This window comes from Miniopterus schreibersii (assembly GCF_964146895.1).
Source record: "Miniopterus schreibersii genome assembly, chromosome: 5".
Taxonomy (NCBI): Eukaryota; Metazoa; Chordata; class Mammalia; order Chiroptera; family Miniopteridae; genus Miniopterus; species Miniopterus schreibersii.
This window is the reverse complement of record NC_138106.1, coordinates 37,417,268-37,436,595: the sequence shown is the minus strand read 5'-3', so window position 1 is coordinate 37,436,595 and position 19,328 is coordinate 37,417,268. Positions and strand designations below refer to the sequence as shown.

The following is a 19,328-nucleotide window of genomic DNA, read 5'->3' as shown; positions in this document are numbered from 1 at the left end:
GTGTGAGGAAAGCGAGGACTGCTGCCAATCTGCTCTTGACCCAGACAGTAAGGAAATCCAGCCTCCACTGCAATTGCTGGAGGAGCTCGGACAGACCTTAAGGATAGAATGTCCCACCCCCAATATGGGGAAATAGAGGACCTGAGGAGGGAAGTGACTTGGCCAAGGTCACACAGCCAGATAGCCAGAGCAGAAACCGAAATCCCGGCCCTTGCTAGCTGGGCCAACACATTCCTTCTTCCTTGACCCTGCAGCCTCTCTCCTCTTCAGAAAGCAGAGGCTCTTGCTGGTTCTCCTTTCTGCCTGCTTCCATCTGGATTATCCAGAGTCCAAGACCACACCTATGCCTTAATGAGGCTTCACAGACCCCTGGGAGTAGAAGAAATCTGCAAGTCAGTGTAATGAGGGCAGGGCACAGAGACAACTCCTCTCAAAGGGGGTGCCCAGTTGGACTAAGGGTGTCACATTCATGCCTGAGAGATCCTCAGATCCTACTCTGCTCCCTCCTTGCTCAGCCCGGGAACAAGGGAAGGCTTGATCATTGTGGAATTGTATTGCACACTTGCACACACACAAGGAAAGGAAGGGAACTAATTTCCAAATAAAATGCTGAGTATCCTCCCTGTTTTTGAGTAAAAGAAGTAGAAATAGGGATACTTTACTCACCAGGAGGGGCAATCACTCTAAAATCTCAAGGTCACAGTATCTCCGTCCTTCATGGAATCCCTGCCCTTCTCTTCCTCTGCACCCTGTTCTTCTCCCTCACTCTCCTCCCTCTTATCCTAGCCATCCTCCCCACCCCTCTTCCATCTCCTACCCTCCCCCCTCCCTCATCCTGCACTACCTTCTCCGGGTTACATTAATTACCATCTGCAGAAGACCTTGAACTTACCTTGTAGCAAAATCAGAATTTTCTGAGGATGACCCTTTCTAAGAAAACATAAAGTCACAATAACAGCAACTGTTTCTTGAGGGCCTGTGTGTGCTCTCTGTGCAGCCCGCTTGATGGCATCACTTTTGAGCCTCACAACAACCCTGCCAGTGAGCTTTTATTTCCATATTTTCCAGATAAAAGACAGACCCAGAGAAGTTAAGTGACTTCTTCTAAGGCATTAAGACTAGTCTGTCTAAAGCTCACAGTCTAAACTCACAGCCTATCTCAGGAGCACATTCTTTATGTTGTGTTTACAGAATGCCAGGGAATGAGCTCTCTTGCCTGTGTAGTTGGCTGGCTAAGAGGCTGTCTGCCTCTATCCTGTATCTGAGTTAAGATCTCTAGGGGAAGCATTGGTCACAGATTATTCTTCAGGTTAGTTATGGTTGGGATATCTGAGGGCCTGGTACTTTGAGAGGCCAAGTGGGAACATGCGGGTGGGGATCCTGTTTGGCCAGTTACAGCCTTCTTTTCTTACTCACCTTTTGTGGCCAAGGAAACCCCAAAGACCCCTCCCTTCAGAAGATCAGGAAACAGTCTTTCAGGGTTCTTTCCATCTCCCCACCCCCAGGCTATTTTCAGACTGCCATGCTTCTAAGCCAGCTTTGAAGCTCTTCAGCCAGGAACAATCTTTCATCTGCACAAACCAGACCCAGTGGGAAGCTTAGGCGGCCTGATCAGTGCACAGCTTTGTTGGGCTTTGGGTGCCTGAGCCTCCAAGGGCACGTGGCCCATCTCCATGGAAATTAGGAGTCAGGAGATGAGCCCAAGATGATGCCCGCTGAAGTCTTGGCAGGCCAAGCCTGAGAGGCTTGCCAGCTACACTCACCTGTCTAGACTGTGGGGACTGAACCAGGCCCCACCACAAGGCAGAGCTGGGCTTGCATCCTTCCTTTCTGAGGCGAGTAAGAAGGTCCCATACAACCCCAGGGCATGTCAGCTTCTCAGTAGCACAGTGATAAAGCCATTACTAATTGCTATTTACAGAACACCTTCACATTCTTTAACTCTTTTATCCTCAAAATAACCCACGAAGTAGGTTTTATTATTGTCCTGGTCATGGGGGAAATTTTGTTCCCCTAAACATTTATATAGGGATGGGCAAAAGTAGGTTTACTATTGTGAGTACAAGAAGGTTTATTCTTGTATTATTATTTATTCTTGTAATACATATTTTTCTATACAAACAACATCTCTCTGATCATCAGAGAGATGCAAATTAAAAGCACAATGAGATATCACCTCACACCTGTCAGAATGGCTACCATCAACAAGTCAACAAACAACAAATATTGATAAGGATGTGGAGAAAAGAGATCCCTAGTGGACTGTTAATGGGAGTGCAGACTGTGCAGCCACTGTGGAAAATAGTATGGAGTGTCCTCAAAAAATTAAAAATGGAGCTGCCTTATGACCCAACAATTTCACTTCTGGGAATTTATCCAAAATAACCCAAAACACTGATTAGAAAGAATACATGCACCCCTATGTTCATTGCAGCGTTATTTACAATAGCCAAGATTTGGAAGCAGCCTAAGTGCCCATCAGTAGATGAGTGGATGAAAAAGCTGTGGGACATTTACACCATGGAATACTACTTGACAGTTAAAAAAAAAAAAAGGAACTCTTACCTTTTGCAACAGCATGTATGGACCTGGAGATTATTATGCTAAGTGAAATAAGCCAGTCAGAGAAAGATAAGTACCATATGATTTCACTCATATGTGGAATCTAATGAAAAACATAAACAAACAAAATAGAAACAGACTCATAGATACAGAGAACAGACTGACAGCTGTCAAAAGGAGGAGGGTGGGTGGATGGGTGAAAAGGTGAAGGGATTGATTAAAAAAAGAAGAAAAAGAAGAAGAAATATGGACACACAGACACACCAGGAATTCATGTGCACAGAGAAAAAGCCATATGAAGAGGCAGCAAGGGGGTGGCCATCTGCAAACCAAGGAGAGAGACCTCAGAGGACCACAACCACCTGCACCTTGTTCTTGGCCTTCCAGCCTACAGAACTGGGAAGAAATAAATTTATGTTTTTTAAGCCACTCAGCCTGTGGGTTTTGTTAGGAACAGACTCAGAGAAAACAACCTGCCCTATATGGACACAGAGATTACAACTTTAGCCCCAAACTGAAGAACATGTGCTGAGTTTCTCAGCTTTTTCCTTTACCCCTGTGACTCCATATTTGTCTCTCAGAGGCCATTTGTCAAGTAGTGGTGAATATCTTTTTGCATTTCTAATGAATCAGGCACATACTCCTATCAGTAAGAGCTTCAGATCAGCATTAGCTAATTAGCATTACCTACTGAACTGATAAAATTCCAGCCCAAAGAAATGACATCTAACATCCCAGTTCACCTGTGCTGCTGTAACCCAGGTAAAGGGACAGTGCCCACAGATTTTATTACATGGCACAGCTGCCCAAGGGTAGGGGGCAAGCTTTCTTAACACTATGGTGGGATTTTTTAGAAACTCTCTGTTGCCATTACCTAGTCAGGGCTTCAATACCTCCATTGAAGGTTGCTAGATTTCCTGGGCTGGCCCATTGCAGGCCTCAGACCTAGTTCCTGGAGTGCTGATAGAGGGACAAATGGGGTGGAAGTGGGATTGAGAGTAGCAAGACATCCTGTTAGGCTAAGGATCTCCCACACTTACCCCACAAATGAGGAGTCCAGATCATGACACCCATATATCCTGTGTTTGTTTCCCTTGCATCTTAAATGACTGAATTTTCATTAACGTGATCCATCAGCCAAAATAAGAATGAGCATAAACATTATGCATTAAGGGAGAGAGGGAAAAACCAGACTGGTGATCATTATGTGTTATATGCAGATTAAATGAGCTCATTCATGGAAAGCCTCTTACCCAGTTCAATCAAGGCAAGTAGTTATTATTATCATTATTATTATTGATTTTTAACCATTATCTTTTCCCTCTTTCAGGCCAAACCTGTCAAGGTCTTCGGCACTAAACTTATTAGGTTTATTCAACAAACATTAATTGGGAGCCTTTTATATGCCTAGGGCTGAGCTAGTTGCTAGGGATGCAGAGAAACAAAACAAGAACACAGCCCTGCCTGTAACTCTCGGTGGATGTGGGGGAGTGAGATGACCAGAAACAATTGTCGTGGGGGAGATCCACCATCTGAGCACAGAAGGAGGAAGCATGGTGCCTGGGGCATCCCAGCAGGGTAAAGGGGAATTCTCCAGCCAGAGGGCCAGCTGCGCAGATAGCAAATGATCTTACATGCTTGCTAAGGAACTAAGACACTGTCCCCTGGACTTTCAGAGCCACTGAAGGATCTTAAGAGGGGAGCAGATGGATCAGATGTGCCCCATAAATATGAGAGCTCTGCCAGCCTTTACCTGTCAGTTTTCAGATCCAACCCCTCCTCCTGACAGTGGGCCAGACTAAAGAAATAAAAAGCAAAATTGGCTTGTTGAGATCAAAGAAGTAGGCAAAGGAACAAAATCTGGGAAGAGATTAAAGGAGGAAAAACCAGACTGAACAGATGCCCACTTAATAGAAAGCTCACCTGGATTTGCAGCCTCTCTGTGGATGTAGGAAACTGTGAGGAACATGGAAGGTTTTTTTTAATGTTTTAGCCCAAATATTTTGGTTCTCAGACTCTTGTATATAGCTCTAAGAAGGTAGACAGAGGTTGTTGGCAGTTGTCAGGATGAATGTGGCTGAAAAGGAAAGTGAAACTAATATATTTTTAATGTCCACTCTTTCACATACAGCTCTGCCATTTAATCTCATAACCACACTTTGAGGTCGGTATCATTGTTCCTAATTCCTAATTTTCAAGTGAAGAAGTTCTAGATCAAAACGATCAGGGAGTAACTTGTTGATGTTCCTTTTCATTCCAACTCCTGCATAGGTTTAGGGCAGTTTTATTGCCTCGGGCTCAAGTTCTCAAACCTGAGCATGCCCGAGAATCTTCCAGAGGGCTTGTTAGAACACGACTATTGGGCACAACCCCGGAGTTTCTGACTCAGTGGGTCTGGGGTAAGGCCTGAGGGTTTAGGTTTCTAACAAGTTCCTAAGTGATAATGCTGCTGCTGCTCCAGACCACACTGTGGAAGCCACTGGCCTGTGGGGATGATCCATCCAAAACCTAGCCCAGTGGTTCCCAAACTGTGCTTTCTTTCGGAATCTTAAAAAACAAATAGTGATGCCTACCTTCCAGGCCCACACATTCTGATGACTGGTGCAACCTAGACATCATTATTTGTAAAAACTCCCCAGGTACAGTAAGTCCCCACTTCACATCACCGATAAGGTTCTGCGACTTTAAGCAAAATGACGTACGATGAAACCAATTTTATTTATTTGTTTGTTTGTTTATTTATTTATTATTATTGTTAATCCTCACCTGAGGATATTTTTTCCTTTGATTTTTTCAGAGAGAGTGGAAGGGAGGGAAGGAAGAAGGGAGAGAGAAACATCAATGTGAAAGAGACACATAGATTGGTTGCCTCCTGCATGTGCCCCAACCGGGGCCAAGGATCAAACCTGCAACCCAGGTATGTGCCCTTGACTAGGAATCAAATCTGTGACTCTTTGGTGTGCAGGCCAATGCTCTAACCACTGAGCACACTGACCAGGGCACAATGAAACCAGTTTTACCTTAGGCAAATTGATATAAACAAGAGTCAAGTTCCTGCGGCATTTCATCAATGTTACAATGAACTGACGTTGAACAAAACAACATTATTTGAGGACCTGCTGTAACTCTTAAGATGCAGCAAAATTTAGGAACCGCTGAACTTGCCTCAATTCTCCTTGACTCTAATCTTCATTACCACCCTCTACTTTGGCTGGCTCCCCACCGCTGGGGCCACCGATGGAACTTGTCATATACTAGCGCTGCTCACAGCACCTCTTTCCAGCCTTCTTTCTCCCACTGTCTAGGATACCTGCTCCTGGACTCGTCAAGTCTCTGACTTGCCTTCTCCCTTTTCATCCAGCCCTTCATCTCTTTCCTTATTCAAACCGGGCCCTGTGGTACCGTAATTACTGCAACAGTACATCAGCCCCTGTTCTTTCTTTGACCATCTCTACCTGGGGAAGTTTGAAGAGGAGTATCTAAATCAAACTGCACACGTGGAAATCCAGGGAGGTTTCTTGAAGTTGATGACACTTGAGCTGAGTTTTGAGGGACAGTAAAAAGTGGAAGAGGGCGTTTCAAGCAAGGGCACAGCATATGCAGTGGCACAAAGGAGGGAAACAGTCGGCTTTGCCTGGGGAACTGCATGTTGTTGTGTACGTCCGGAGCTGGTCCTAGCGCTACGGCGTCAGGAAATAAACTGCACAGGCAGCCTCTTGCCAGATGAGGATGGGCCCTGGGCACCGAGCCAGGGTATTTACATCATCTTTACAAGTCTGAAGAGCGATTGATAGTTTTTCTTTTAAGGACTTTTAAGTTATAACATTGATACGTACTTATAGAAAATATAAAACACCTAGAAAAGTATAACGTAGAAAATAACAATCACCTTTAATCTAATTACCCAGAACTCACCACTGTTACAATTTTAGGGTAATTTGTCTTTTTCTTCTATGCATATGCTTACATAGTTGAGAGCAGGCTATACAAGTAAGTGTATACCACTCCTTCACACTTAACATTATAGCATATACACTTTTCATGTTTTTGAAATTGTGTAAATATTTTAGTGGCAGCATAAAATTCTATTATATGGATACCATATAATTTATTTAACTGTTTTCATACAGATGGAAATAAGGGAGGAGGAGATTTTACTCCAGGCATACCTCGGAGACATTGTGGGCTAAGTTACAGACAACCACAATAAAACAAGTATTGCAGTAAAGCCAACCTTTAGGCAGTCTTTTTGTTGGTGGAGGGTCTTGACTTCAACTTGTAAAAAAGGGAAAAAAGCGAAGCATAAGAAAACAAGGTATGCCTGTATTACAAATGATGCTACAGTGTTCCTATTTGTATGAACTTAGATTCTATACATGATTTCTTGTGATCAGTAACAAGGGAAAAAAATGAATGAATCCGCAATACAAGTTTCTTCACAAAATGTTTTCTGCCAGCTTCCACTCTCACCACAGGTGTAAAAGACTACACATTTCATCTTCTCTCCCCAGCTCTTGGTGTTATGACTGAAGGATTTGGGGTGTGGGCATGACACAAGTAGATTTGCATTTATAATGTTGCACTCTGGGAGCTGAACCAAGTAGGCAAAATAGGAAATGCTATTGTCCTTTCTCTTCCTCCTTTGCTTCCACATTTTCCCCTTCCCATCTCCCCATTCATCTTTTTCCTTTTTTCAGAGTGCATATTTTTTAGTTCACTGCACACAAAACACTACCCAACGCTTTGTTACCGAGAGCATCGCTGAAAGGCCTTGCTCTGTGCTTGCTACAACCCTGTGCCCTGCCCAGAGACCCTCTTTGTATAGTTCTGTCAAAAAAAACCTCTCTGGACAGTAATTCTCCTTAGGTAAAAATAATTTTTATATCCTCCGGTAAAGTTGCCAAATGGGTTTATTGCTAAATGAATTTCTTTCTGCATCCTGTGACTATCCAATACTACACATGATTATCCCTGTCCCTGGAATGTTCTTCCTCTTTCTCCTTCCTAACCCAGCAAATTACCTTGGTATCATCCTTCAAGACCTTCCTTAAATGTCAGTGACACCTTTCTTCCATATCTGGGTCAGTCAGAGTCAGCTACTCAGGCCTCCTTGTTCCTATAGTCCAATTACAGCTTTTTTTTTTATTCTCACCCAAGGATATTTTTTCCATTGCTTTTCAGAGAGAGTAGAAAGGAGAGAGAGAGAGAATCATCGATGTGAGAGAGACACATCGATTGGTTGCCTCCCACAGACCCCCCAACCGGGTCTGTGCCTACAACTGAGGTATGTGCCCTTGGCTGTAATCAAACCCGGGACCCTTCAGTCTGAAGGCTGACACTCTAAACACTGAGCCAAACCAGATAGGGCCAATTACAGCATTTTATACACCTAACATGTTTCTCCCTCTTGGCTAAAAGTCCTTTAAAACTAAAATATTTTGTATCCCCACTTCTTAACAGAGTGCCTGGCAGTTGGTTGCTACTCAGTAACTGTTGAGTGAGTAAGCGAGTGAATAAATTAATTCCTGTTTTACTAAGGTGCATGGACATTTCATCTTAAATACTGAGTTGAAGAGTGTAAAGATGATATGGAGATGATATGAATTGCCAAAACCACACTCTGAATCACTGGTACCTAAGGTAAAACAGACACCTGGTATACCAGATGTCCTGATCATGGGCTCTGAGTTCTGAACATTTATCTGTTCTGTGTGCCTGGTCATTGACTTGCACTCTGTTCTGTTTCATTTTTAATACCAAATTTAATTTGTGTACAAGTATTTCTGTGCTAGAAACAGTAAAGGGAATTCAATGATGCCAGAATTTCCCAAATGTGTTCCAAAGAAAACTACCATGAACTGTTTATACGTATCACACAAGAGTCTTGTGGTCCAGTAAGTTTTGGGAAACAGATAAATAGGTTTCTTTGCCTCAGAACTTCCTGGTAGGCATTCTGAGTTGAAAGAAAAATCACTTAAGCAATGATAGAGAAATGGAAGAGCAGTCAATCTTCCTTCAGTAGTAGACAAGAGTCATCCTAGCCTCTTTATGCCAGGGAAGATTCAGAGTACAAATGGCAAAAAGTGTTCCAAGATCCTAGCTCCTACATTTGTCTCCTCAGTTCCACATTTGTGCAAGCCCCTGCCCCCCACACACCCACCACGCTGATGAGATCAGCCTTCATTACTTCTCTTCTAGTGCCAGGAAGCAAGGTAATGTGTGGGAAGTGATAACTGCAAGGTAATGTGTGGGAAGTGATAACAACTTTAGAGTTAAAGCCATTCAAGAGGAAAATTTATTAAAAGACCAAGACATTGTAAAAGCTGAAACTCTTGAGTCCATTAAGTTCTTTGCTTCTTAGAACATCTTGTTACCAGGGAATGTTTCAAGGAGGGAAAACACTGAGTTATCACAGCTCTGTCAGATACCAAAGCCTGGTACAAAGAGCAACATTTTGTAAGACATCTGTCTCTCTGCCACTAGAGAAACTTTTTAAAAGTTCTGCTTCTCCTTTGTCTTCCTTTCTTCTACCTCAATATAACTCCTCTACTATCCTCATTCCTAGACACTCTCCCCCTCTTTCTTCTCCCCCCGCTCTCTCTCTCTCTCTCACACACACACCCCATGTTGATTTCACAGACACTGTTAAAATGACACAGTAAGCTAAAATTATCCAGTGGTTATTTAATGCTCTTTGGTAAGGAGGGAACTAATTAAGTGACTAGAGGTTTAGACATGTGTTGTTTACTGGAAGTAAACTCCTTAAGAGAGCCTGGAGGGTTCTCCTAAACAAACATTGCCCTTTCGTGACTTCTTGTTCCAAGTCCAAATGAGATGGAGACTTCAAGGAGACAATATCTTTTCATAGATGTGAAAAAAAGAAAAGAGTAGTAGAGAAGGAGAATGGGAGTGCCAATGGATGTAGAGGGGGAAAGCTATGGGCCTGTCACAGAAAGTCTAATGCAATTTGTGTATCTGTTGGCAGTTGATGTTCATCAGTGATTACCAGTAGGTTAGACATTAGCAATGTTGACACATTTGTGGTCAGCCCATCAGTTTGTTTAGCTGTCTTCACTACAGATACATCCATCAAGAGCATGTTTTTTAAACAATAGTCTTTTAAACAACAAAAAAAGTAAAAACAAACCCAAATATCTGCTTGCCAATGCTAACAAACACTATTACAATATATCAGGAGGTTCCTTAGAAGACAGAAGCCATCTGTTAAATAAACAAAAGCATTAACATAGACATAATTTTGTAGTTTGTGGATATTAATAGGATGCTAGTGATTAACTACAACCTATGAAAAAAGTACCTTTGCCTTAGTAGGCAAAGGAATGCTTTTAAAGAATCTGCCTTTTTGTTTCACTTCTGTTTTAATTAAGTAAAAGTTGTGTTGTAAAAGTAAGACGTCAGCCAACATCAAATCTTAATCCAGCTATTGCTTTCACAAGAAATTGGGCAGGTACAACCTAAGCCTCAGGAACTTTGAAAAAAAAAGGACCTTTTCAGAGGTGCCGAATCAGAAGTAACTGCCACTGTGGGAGGCTGTCTGTATTACGTGACGCTGAGCCTGAGACTAATATTTTCTGTTCCTCTTTTTTGTACTGTGGACCAGAATAATCTAGTGTAGGTGAAATATTCTTTTCCTTGGCTCAGATTAGGCACCTGGTGTCCTGAAAGAGGTCACTGATTTCCCCAAGGATGTCCAAGGAGGTTGGCTCACCACTGGCTTACCACAGGCCAAAATTGAGGTTAATTATCCATCAGTCATCATCAGTAGGGCCAAGATGTTATTCAGACATTCGGAGAAGAGAAACTTGATCCAGCTATGAATAACGACTTTCATCAACATTCCTTCCTATATTTTTTTTTCGAAGTTTTTTTTTTAATGTATCTTTATTGATTTTAGAGAGAGGAAAGGAGAGGGAGAGAGAGAGATAGAAGCATCAATGATGAGAGAGTCATTGATCGGCCGCCTCCTGGGAATGGGACCTGCAACCCAGGCGTGTGCCCTGACCGGGAATCAAACCCCAATCTCCTGGATCCTAGGTCGACACTCAACCTCTGAGCCACGCCTGGCCAGGTTCTTTCCTATATTAATCCCAATCCAATGTCTTTTTAGCTTGAAAATAATTTCAGAAATAGCTGGTTCATCATTTACGTTATCCACATTTGAAGAAGTTTCTTGCTATGCCACCCTATTCATTGGATGCATATTAATGTTCTGAATCAAAACCTTTTTTCACAAGAACTGGATTTCTGCTCATGAAAAGGTACATTTAATTACCTATGAAGAAATTCTCTATTCAGAAGGAGTATGAAAATGCTGTTTGGTGGGAGATGAAGAGATACTGACAGATCTGGGTTGGCCATCTAGGGCCCAGACCTTCTGGCCAAAACCTGCCTGAGGAACATGTGTATGTACTGCCTTTGCTTGTCTCACTCTGCAGACCTCAGTGACCAGCTTCTTGAAGTGGTGGGGCTAGAGGGAGCCATGGAAATGGGGCAGATCTACACTGGCCTGAAGAGTGCAGGCAGAAGGCTGGCCCAGTGCTCCTCCGTCACCATCAGGTATGCTTCCTCATTACCCAGCAGCCTCCAAGCCTCCTGACCTTCCTAGATTTGGGTGCAGGAAGCATGGGGACAGAAACTTGATAATGTTTATAAAGAATGTATTTCTTTGGAGACAATTTTCCAAACTGGATATATGCAGTCATCCAAGACATAGACTAGAGGGTCCACCACAACCAGTTTGCTGTTACCTTTGAATGAATTAGTGAAATTCTCTAAAAAGGAGTGTAAGACTCCTTGCTTTTTTAATCTCTACAAATTAAAATGTTAGATGTATGTCAGAGGGCACATTCTGACAAAAACCAGGTTTTCTGCTCTGCTCTTTCTTGGGTAGTGGCCTTAGAAACACTGTTTCCTATATGCCTTTGTAGAACTAAACCAGCAACATCAGGAAACTCATTATAACTGACTAAGAAGATGAGGACTCAAGGTATGGACCACAAAGTTAAGCCACTGCAGGCTCCTAGAAGGGAAGGAGCCTAAAGGAGGGGATCCTCTGATTTCAGTTGCTTCTGTTTAATCAGTGCAACTAATCAGATTCTTTTCCACCTGATTATTTCAGAAGTCTTTGTTCCTTTCCTTTTCCCATTCATTTTCTACAGGTCAAATCTATTAGTGCGCCTTGGGGATCTCCTAGAGGGGACCACAGCATTCAGGTTTCCCAAAGTTACTTGACCACAGAATTCTTTTCTCTCAGAACCCCTTGGACAAGTGTCCTCAGAGCACACTTATGGAAACTCTGTTCTTGACACTCCCCTGCATTCCTCAGGATGGTCTCCTGAGCTTGTTCCCTGATGTCTCTTAGCTGAAGATCTACCCCACTAACCCTTTTTCTTCATTCTTTCTCTGTGTCTTCTCTGTCTTTTTTATTATTCCCCCAAAGCTTTGCTCCTCTTTATCTCTGGGCCATTGCTATGCTGGGGCCCCTGCTTTCCAGATTAATCCCTGTACTTCCTTCCCCATCCAGTTTCCATGATTCTAACACCGAGTGGGTACAGTCAGCACATCTAAGCTATAATTTATGTAGACTGTAGAGAATGTAACATCTTGATCCCAGAAGAATTAAAAAAACACACACACATAAAAGAGGGAGGGATTTCTCTTTATATTCAGTAGACCTGTTTCCAGATAAAAACAGAGAGGGTGAGCCAGGAGCCCCATCCTCCTGTATGTTTTTCAGATGCTCTCCTCAGCCCTCAGAACAAAAACCTACTCTCTCCTCTTATTATTTGTTTTGTTATTAGGTTTATTTTTTATTATTAAATATCCCTAGGGGCAGTCAGAGAATCATCTACATTAAAACACAACTTGCCTCCCTTATTTTATCATTTCAAAAGCAGGGCAGTTGCCAGATGAGGGCTTTCTGGGTAGTCGCTATCCCCTCCTGGCCCAGACCAGAGAACTCTGAAAGGACCTGCCTTTTCTCCCAAAGATGATGTAATGAGAATTCACAACTCTTTTAGCAAAGGAAGTCAGAAGACCTCATCTCTCTCTTTTTGACAATCCACATGCCAGAGAAGCTTTGTCCCAAGCAAGAAAGCAACGCTTTCTCTTCTCCTCTGCTCCTACCAATGAGGACAATATTCCCAAAGACCTTATTTCACAGCTAAGCCAGATCCAGCATTCATGAACCCACAAAGTGTAGTGTTGTTCAAGAGATGAAAGAAGGGATGGTTAGGACCCAGGCCAAGGCAAGACACACTGACACCTGAGCTGTACATTGCACAGGTTGAAGACGTTACATCATTGACATGATGCAGCCTCTCACTCAACATAAAAACCAGGCCTTTTCCCATTTCATAACCTTTCCCATTTCAGTGAAATTTTTAGCACCATCCGCAGGCCCTCTGGCTGATTGTTTGACTGAGGGTCTGCTCAGCAGTGGTGTTGCCATACTATTGGCCACTGTTTCCCAGTCTTCTGTGGACTTCGCTGCTCACCCAGGGCAGTGTTTCTCAAAATAGGGTCTGGGGACCAAAGCAACAGAATCACCCATAGTACTTCTCAAAATGCAGACTCCTGGACATGACGAGTCAGTATCCTTGAGATGGGTTCAGGAATCTATTTTTAACAACCCCCCAGGAGAGTCTTAGAGAAGCACTCTTAGGTGGGCAAATAAGGTCTTCCCATTTCTGTTTCTCTGGTGGGGACAACCCTGATTCTCTGACTCCAAGAAGCTCACTGTGTTATCTTGGTTCTTGGGGTTCCAGGACAAACAAGCTGCTGCCGATGCAAGTGGATGGGGAGCCCTGGATGCAGCCACCTTGCATGGTAAGTTTTGCCAGTTTTTGAGCTGAGGGTGAGAAGCTTTATTTTGAACCTTTTGGAGGCACTGACTTAATATGAAATTGCTGAATCTCAGAGTTGCACAGGCTTTGAGAAATCATCTTATTGCAGCCTCTCTTCCACTTTATTCATCCATCCATTCATTTACCTACCAAGTTTTTATTGAATACCTGCTGTGTGCAAGGCGCTGTGAGGCTCCAGTTCTAAAACTGAATGAGACACAGACCTGTCTTCAAAGAGCTCACAATTCTTCTGAGACTTCATCTACAGTATTCTTGAGAGTCTCAGCCTGAATCATTCCAGTGGCAGGGAACTTACAATCCCAAAAGAAAGACTGTTCTGCAGATCACCAGGTCTAATTGTTAGAAAGTGCTTCTTTGTGTGGAAATCAAATCTGCACACTTAGCCTAGAACTTCCAGCCAGTCACCCACGGGAGGTCTTGGGGCAGAATTCCCACAGCGCACGAACATGGTCACCATGAATGCACCACAGCCCTGAGGACCTATCTAAAACTCCACTGAAGGAGTAACCACAGGAGTTATCTGTTTTATGGTGTTCACCCAGCACCTAACACTGTGCCTGGTTTTCTAATAGTTGCACAATAATATTTGTTGAACAATGAACAAAGGACTGAACAAATGAAAAAACAAAGGGTAATAACGAAGGTCACTTTTATTTGGTTAAAAAGTACATTCAATTATGAGATGTAATGATCATAAAATTTTAGGTATCTAATAACAGAATCAAAATATATAATGTGAAAAACTGTATCAATATATATTGTGAAGAAAAAAATTGATATATAAGAAAAAGTTGATAGAAAGGTATTGAAGCCTTTAAAATATTTGTTTCTGCCTTTGAGGTCAAATAGCAGAAAAACTAAATGACATAAAACTTGAATGAAAACACTCAGTAACCTATAAGCAAATTAAATATCTCATTTTTTCAAGGATCCACAGAATATTTACTAAAATAGGTCATAAACTAGTTTACCAAAAAAAAAAAAAACTATATAAAATCCAGAAGCAGAAACTATAGAAGTTATTTTTTATTTGACCACAAAGCAATAAAGCTAAAACTTAATAATAGAAGATTAAGTGAATAAAAAACAAAATTTAATTACTCAGAGATTTTTATATTTTCTAAACAACAGCAGATTCAAGAGGTTAAAACTGCCATTATTGACTGTTTAAAAAATAATAAAAATTAAAAGACTCTCATTCAAAACTTAAAGAATATAGCTTAAGCCATATTTGGAGGTATATTCAGAGTCTCATAAACATCTATTACTTAAAAAGAAAAAAAGTAATGAATAATTTCAAAATTAGAAAAACAAGAATAAAACAAATCGAGAAGCAGAAGCAAGAAAGTAATAAAGATAAAAGTAGAAATTAAATAACTGAAAAACAGGAAAATCTAGAACTAGTTCTTTAAACATGTCAAATGTTTGGAAACTTAATTTCAAAAAGAAAAAATCAATGATCATAGATAGTAAAATATAAAAAATATATAATAAATGTAATAAAAATAAAAATAGAAATGTGGTAATGGTCTTATTTAATTATAACACATTACATAATATGACAGATATAAAAATAGATGCAGACTTAAAGACTTAACAAATATAAAAAGGATTTGAATTTAGAAACATGTTTCTAAATAGGGATCCCAAACAAAATCCTACTGCAATTGATTTTTAACTTAAAAAAATAACAACAATGCAATAGCGAAGGCATTTAATGAAAGAACCATGAGAAAGGGCTTCCCACAAGATATTAAAACAGCTATAAAACCACAATAGTTGGCTCAATATTGTATAGATAAATCAACAGTACAGAAGAGGGCCTTAAGAAACTCTAGTACATAAAAACTAATGAAGAAAAAGAGGAAGATCATAAAATAATTTGAATGGAATGGACCGTTTAACATATGCTATCTAAGAAATTGCCTGTTTGGGAAAATGTCACTATATACCACTTCTCAACTCAAACTATACTCCAGAAACAAAACAGAAAAACTCCCATTCTATTAAAGAATTAAATGTTACTAGCTAGGGGGAGAAATAAAGGTGACTATAATCACACTGTGATCAATGACTTTCTAAAGAGGAAAACGTGACATATATGACTATTAACAGATTTTAGACTCTACAAGTCAAGAATCAATATAGATCTTTAAAGGCTAAGGACAAGATGTTTGCAATAGCTATCTCAACAATCAGGTTAATTCCCATAATGTATAATAACCTCCTAGAAATCAGTAGGAGAAAATACTAGGAATGCAGTTGTGAACAGACAATTCACAGAAGAAATGCTATGGGCTAATAAACCTATTAAATAATATTTAATATAACAAATTAAGAAAAAAGGGGAGAAAGAATTTCAAATTAAAATAGTGAGAAAGTCCTGCCATGTTTCACTTACCAAATTAGTACAATTTGTTTTTCTTTTAAAGATAATATTCATTGTTGTCAAGGATGTGGCGAGGCAGGCACACTCAACCAGTGAGGCCAGAGTATAAACTGGTACAGCTGTTCTGGGAAGCATATGGAGCCATATATCAAGAAAATTCTTGCAAATATTAGTATACATTGATCCAGTTCATTTAACCCTTAAAATTGTTCATATACTTCTAGGTATTTATTCTAAGTAAAATACAGGTTACCAGAAATACAGGAACCAATGTATAAAAATGTCAATGTCTATATTATTCATAATAGCAAAAAAAAATATTGGAAATTACCTAAAAACCCAACATTTAGGGAAAGGGTTAAATAAGCTATATGGGATTCATCAAATGGAATAATATTCAGCCACTGAAAATTATATTTAATGAATTTTTAGTGACATCAGAAATGCTTGCAAAATAATGTTAAATGAAAACAACTGATTTCAATTTTATTAAAAACATATAAGCACAGAAACAAACTGGGGGGGGGGGGACCTACCAAAAACTTAACAGCAATTACCTCTAGGTGATTTTTAATTTTTTTTCATAATTTCTAAATTCTCAAAAATGGGCATATATTTGTTTATACATAAGGGTATGTGTGTATAAAATATACATAATCTAACAACTTGCCTTGTGCTTGCAGCCCTGTACAATGACTTCTCATGCTTTACCATCACAGTTAGGCAGCATCATTTGAGCCTTGAAATTACTTAAAGATCCTCTGTCAGAGTTAGATAATAGCAGGGTCTCAAAGTTGAAAAGGATTCTACTTATCTAGTCCAGTGATTCTCAAACTTGAGTATGCATTCAAATAACCTGGAAAGCTTTTAAAACACAAATTGCTGGTTTTCTTATTTAGTAGGTCTGGATGCCTGAGAATTTGCATTTCTGAGAAGTTTCCAGGAAATACTGATGCTGCTGGTCTAGGGACCACACTTTGAGAACCGATAATCTAGTTGAATTTCCCAACTTATCAATAAATCCCAGACTTCTCCACCCCTAATAAAACCTGATTGTCCAGCTACATTTGAAAGCCTCTGGTGGCAGGAAACATTCTTATGGAGCAGGGCATCTTAAGATCTTAGAGAACCCAGAAATAGCTAAGACTTGAAATATTGCAAACCCCCTTTCTCTTCCTCAAAACTCACTTTAAGCAGGAATATTTCCCTTACTTTTTAAAATATCACAAAGACTAGTTAGACCTTTCAGTTTTGTGCCTTTATCTCCAACTGAAATCAGGGCAGACTTGGATACTTCCCAAATGATTGGGGAAAGGTTCACACTTATGGTTACTGGCCATTTTGCTGGGCATGATTCGAATTATTTGCCCTGAGAGGGCAACGTTCAGGAGTAAGTCTCTCAGTTTATTGCTTCTCTTGAAGTAATAAAAATGTGTTGATTTCCAGAAGATGGTCCCCAAAACAAAGTCAACTCCCAGCACTAGCGAAATTTTAAAATTTACTCCTTTCAAAGGGGAAATTATATACTGCAGTCGTTTTGTGACTATCACAAGAGTCTACTGTATCACTTCTCTCTATAATAGAGAAGAGAGCTGGGAACATGGGGTTGCTGTCTTTAGTGCTTGTCAGATGTAAATATTATAAAAGGTGTTTAAGAAAATCATGGAGACTTTAGTTAATTGCCTGCCCTGCCCATTTACCAGTAAAATTTGGATTCTAACTACAGAAACATGAATGCTCTCTTTCCATTAGGGGTTAAAAAGTCAGGTTTAACCACACCCAACTATCTTCTAAAATGAGATCTTTGCCATTTAATTCCACTGGCCCCTCCTAATTTGGGGATTAAGTGGTAAGAGACTGACATCTCTTTGCCTCCAAGAGGATATAATCTCATATTTCTTGCCTTCGGTGTGTATACATACAGTCAACACTCAGTTACCTGTAGTACTAGAATCTACAAACCACTTCAAAGGATCTCCAAGCTCCTACCCAATCAAGACCTTCGTCAAAACTGCTGAAAAACCAAACAAGAGGGATTTGAGTTTCACTTCCTCCTCTTTGCCTTGGAGGTGCTAACAAGCAAATAAATAGCTCAGCTAGAGGGAGAAAAAGGAGAAGCCAGGGTCTTCTATCATCTGGGGGAAAAATGGGCTCCATCAGCTGGAAATGTAGGCCCTGCACCAGCTGCCACTCTGCCCCAAACATAGCTATCTCCACGGCCAGGGTACTCGCTCTCTTCTTGGAAGGCTAGTGGGTCACTGCTCCCACAGCATGCCCTCTGAACAGGCACTGTGCTGGCTCAGGGACTACCAAGGTGAGCGAGGCGAAGCTCTTCCCCTCAAGGGACTCATGTGCTCAGGGAGGAAGAGAGGGCTCACCACAAGGAAATGTGTCACAAATTGTTGTCATCAGAGAGTGCAAAATTACATGCCACCAAGAAGTGCTGTCAGAGTCCCTAGTCCATGCCTCACTTCCATAAATTCTGGAATAACCATAATGCCCATAAAAGGCACATAACACAAAACAGTGCTTGATATGTTCTTGGCTTGCTCCTCTGGTGACTACCACAAAACAGAAAGACGGACTTCCCTTCTAGATCTCCAGGCTTGTGGGAGCCAACATAAGAGTCATTTTCAGCTTCCATCACTCAAGAACTCTCCACATCTTTTGGTCCTGCCCTTTCCTTTCCATATCCTGGGGCCTTATCAACTTAAACCTGGCTTCCACTACTATCCTCTTGGCCAGACTCCCCCATTCCAGCTCACCCTGACAACAACTGTTGAATAATTTCCTTCAAATTATTTTTTTATCATGTTACTCTCCAACTTAAAAAGTTATTTGGTTCCCCATCACCTCACATTAAGCCCCTTAAAGCCCTACACTAACTGTCCCATCTGTGTCCCAGAACCCATTTCTCATCCTCTGCCCTCCACTCAACCAGTTCATATGTGGCCCCTCTCCCCAGTGCCTTCCCTTTCTCTTTTCAGCAACACATTTCCTTCCCTTCCTTTCAGATCTTAAAAGCCTTCCTCAAATACTCCATTCAGACTCTTCTTACTCCTTACCTAACTTCTTTTTGACTCCACTTGATTTATGCTACATTCATTTAAACATGTTGATGGGTCTCCCCAATAGTTCTTCTGGGTCACAATGTCATTTCCAATGTGATAAAAATCACGAGAAGGGGCTCATAGATTCTGTTGCTTTTAGTATACATCTTTCTCCTCCCCCAAAGTAAGATAACAATTATTTAACTGTTACCTTCCGTTTCACACTTTATGATGGGCTTTCATTGGCAGTCTACCATTGGATCTTTGCAACAACTTTGTGAGAAAAATAGGACAAATATCCTCATATTACAGTTGACCAGACCCAGACTAAAGGATTTTTCCAAAGGTTCATAGCAAAGACGTGGGCATTCTGGGATGCAAATCCAGGTCTTTGAATCCTAAATACCTCTTGTTCCCACATCATCTTCCGACTCTGAACAC

The 19,328-nt window shown here is 40.9% G+C and overlaps 1 protein-coding gene across 2 annotated transcripts in view; it reads left to right on the top strand.

Annotated features, from left to right (window-relative positions):
• DGKG (diacylglycerol kinase gamma) overlaps positions 1–19,328 on the top strand; it is a 171,154-nt gene that overhangs the window by 150,093 nt on the left and 1,733 nt on the right. For both annotated transcript variants that reach the window (XM_081138473.1, XM_081138472.1), the window contains 2 exons: positions 11,019–11,139; positions 13,350–13,410. In XM_081138473.1, coding sequence (XP_080994599.1) covers positions 11,019–11,139; positions 13,350–13,410 — 182 coding nt within the window. The remainder of the gene's footprint in view (positions 1–11,018; positions 11,140–13,349; positions 13,411–19,328) is intronic.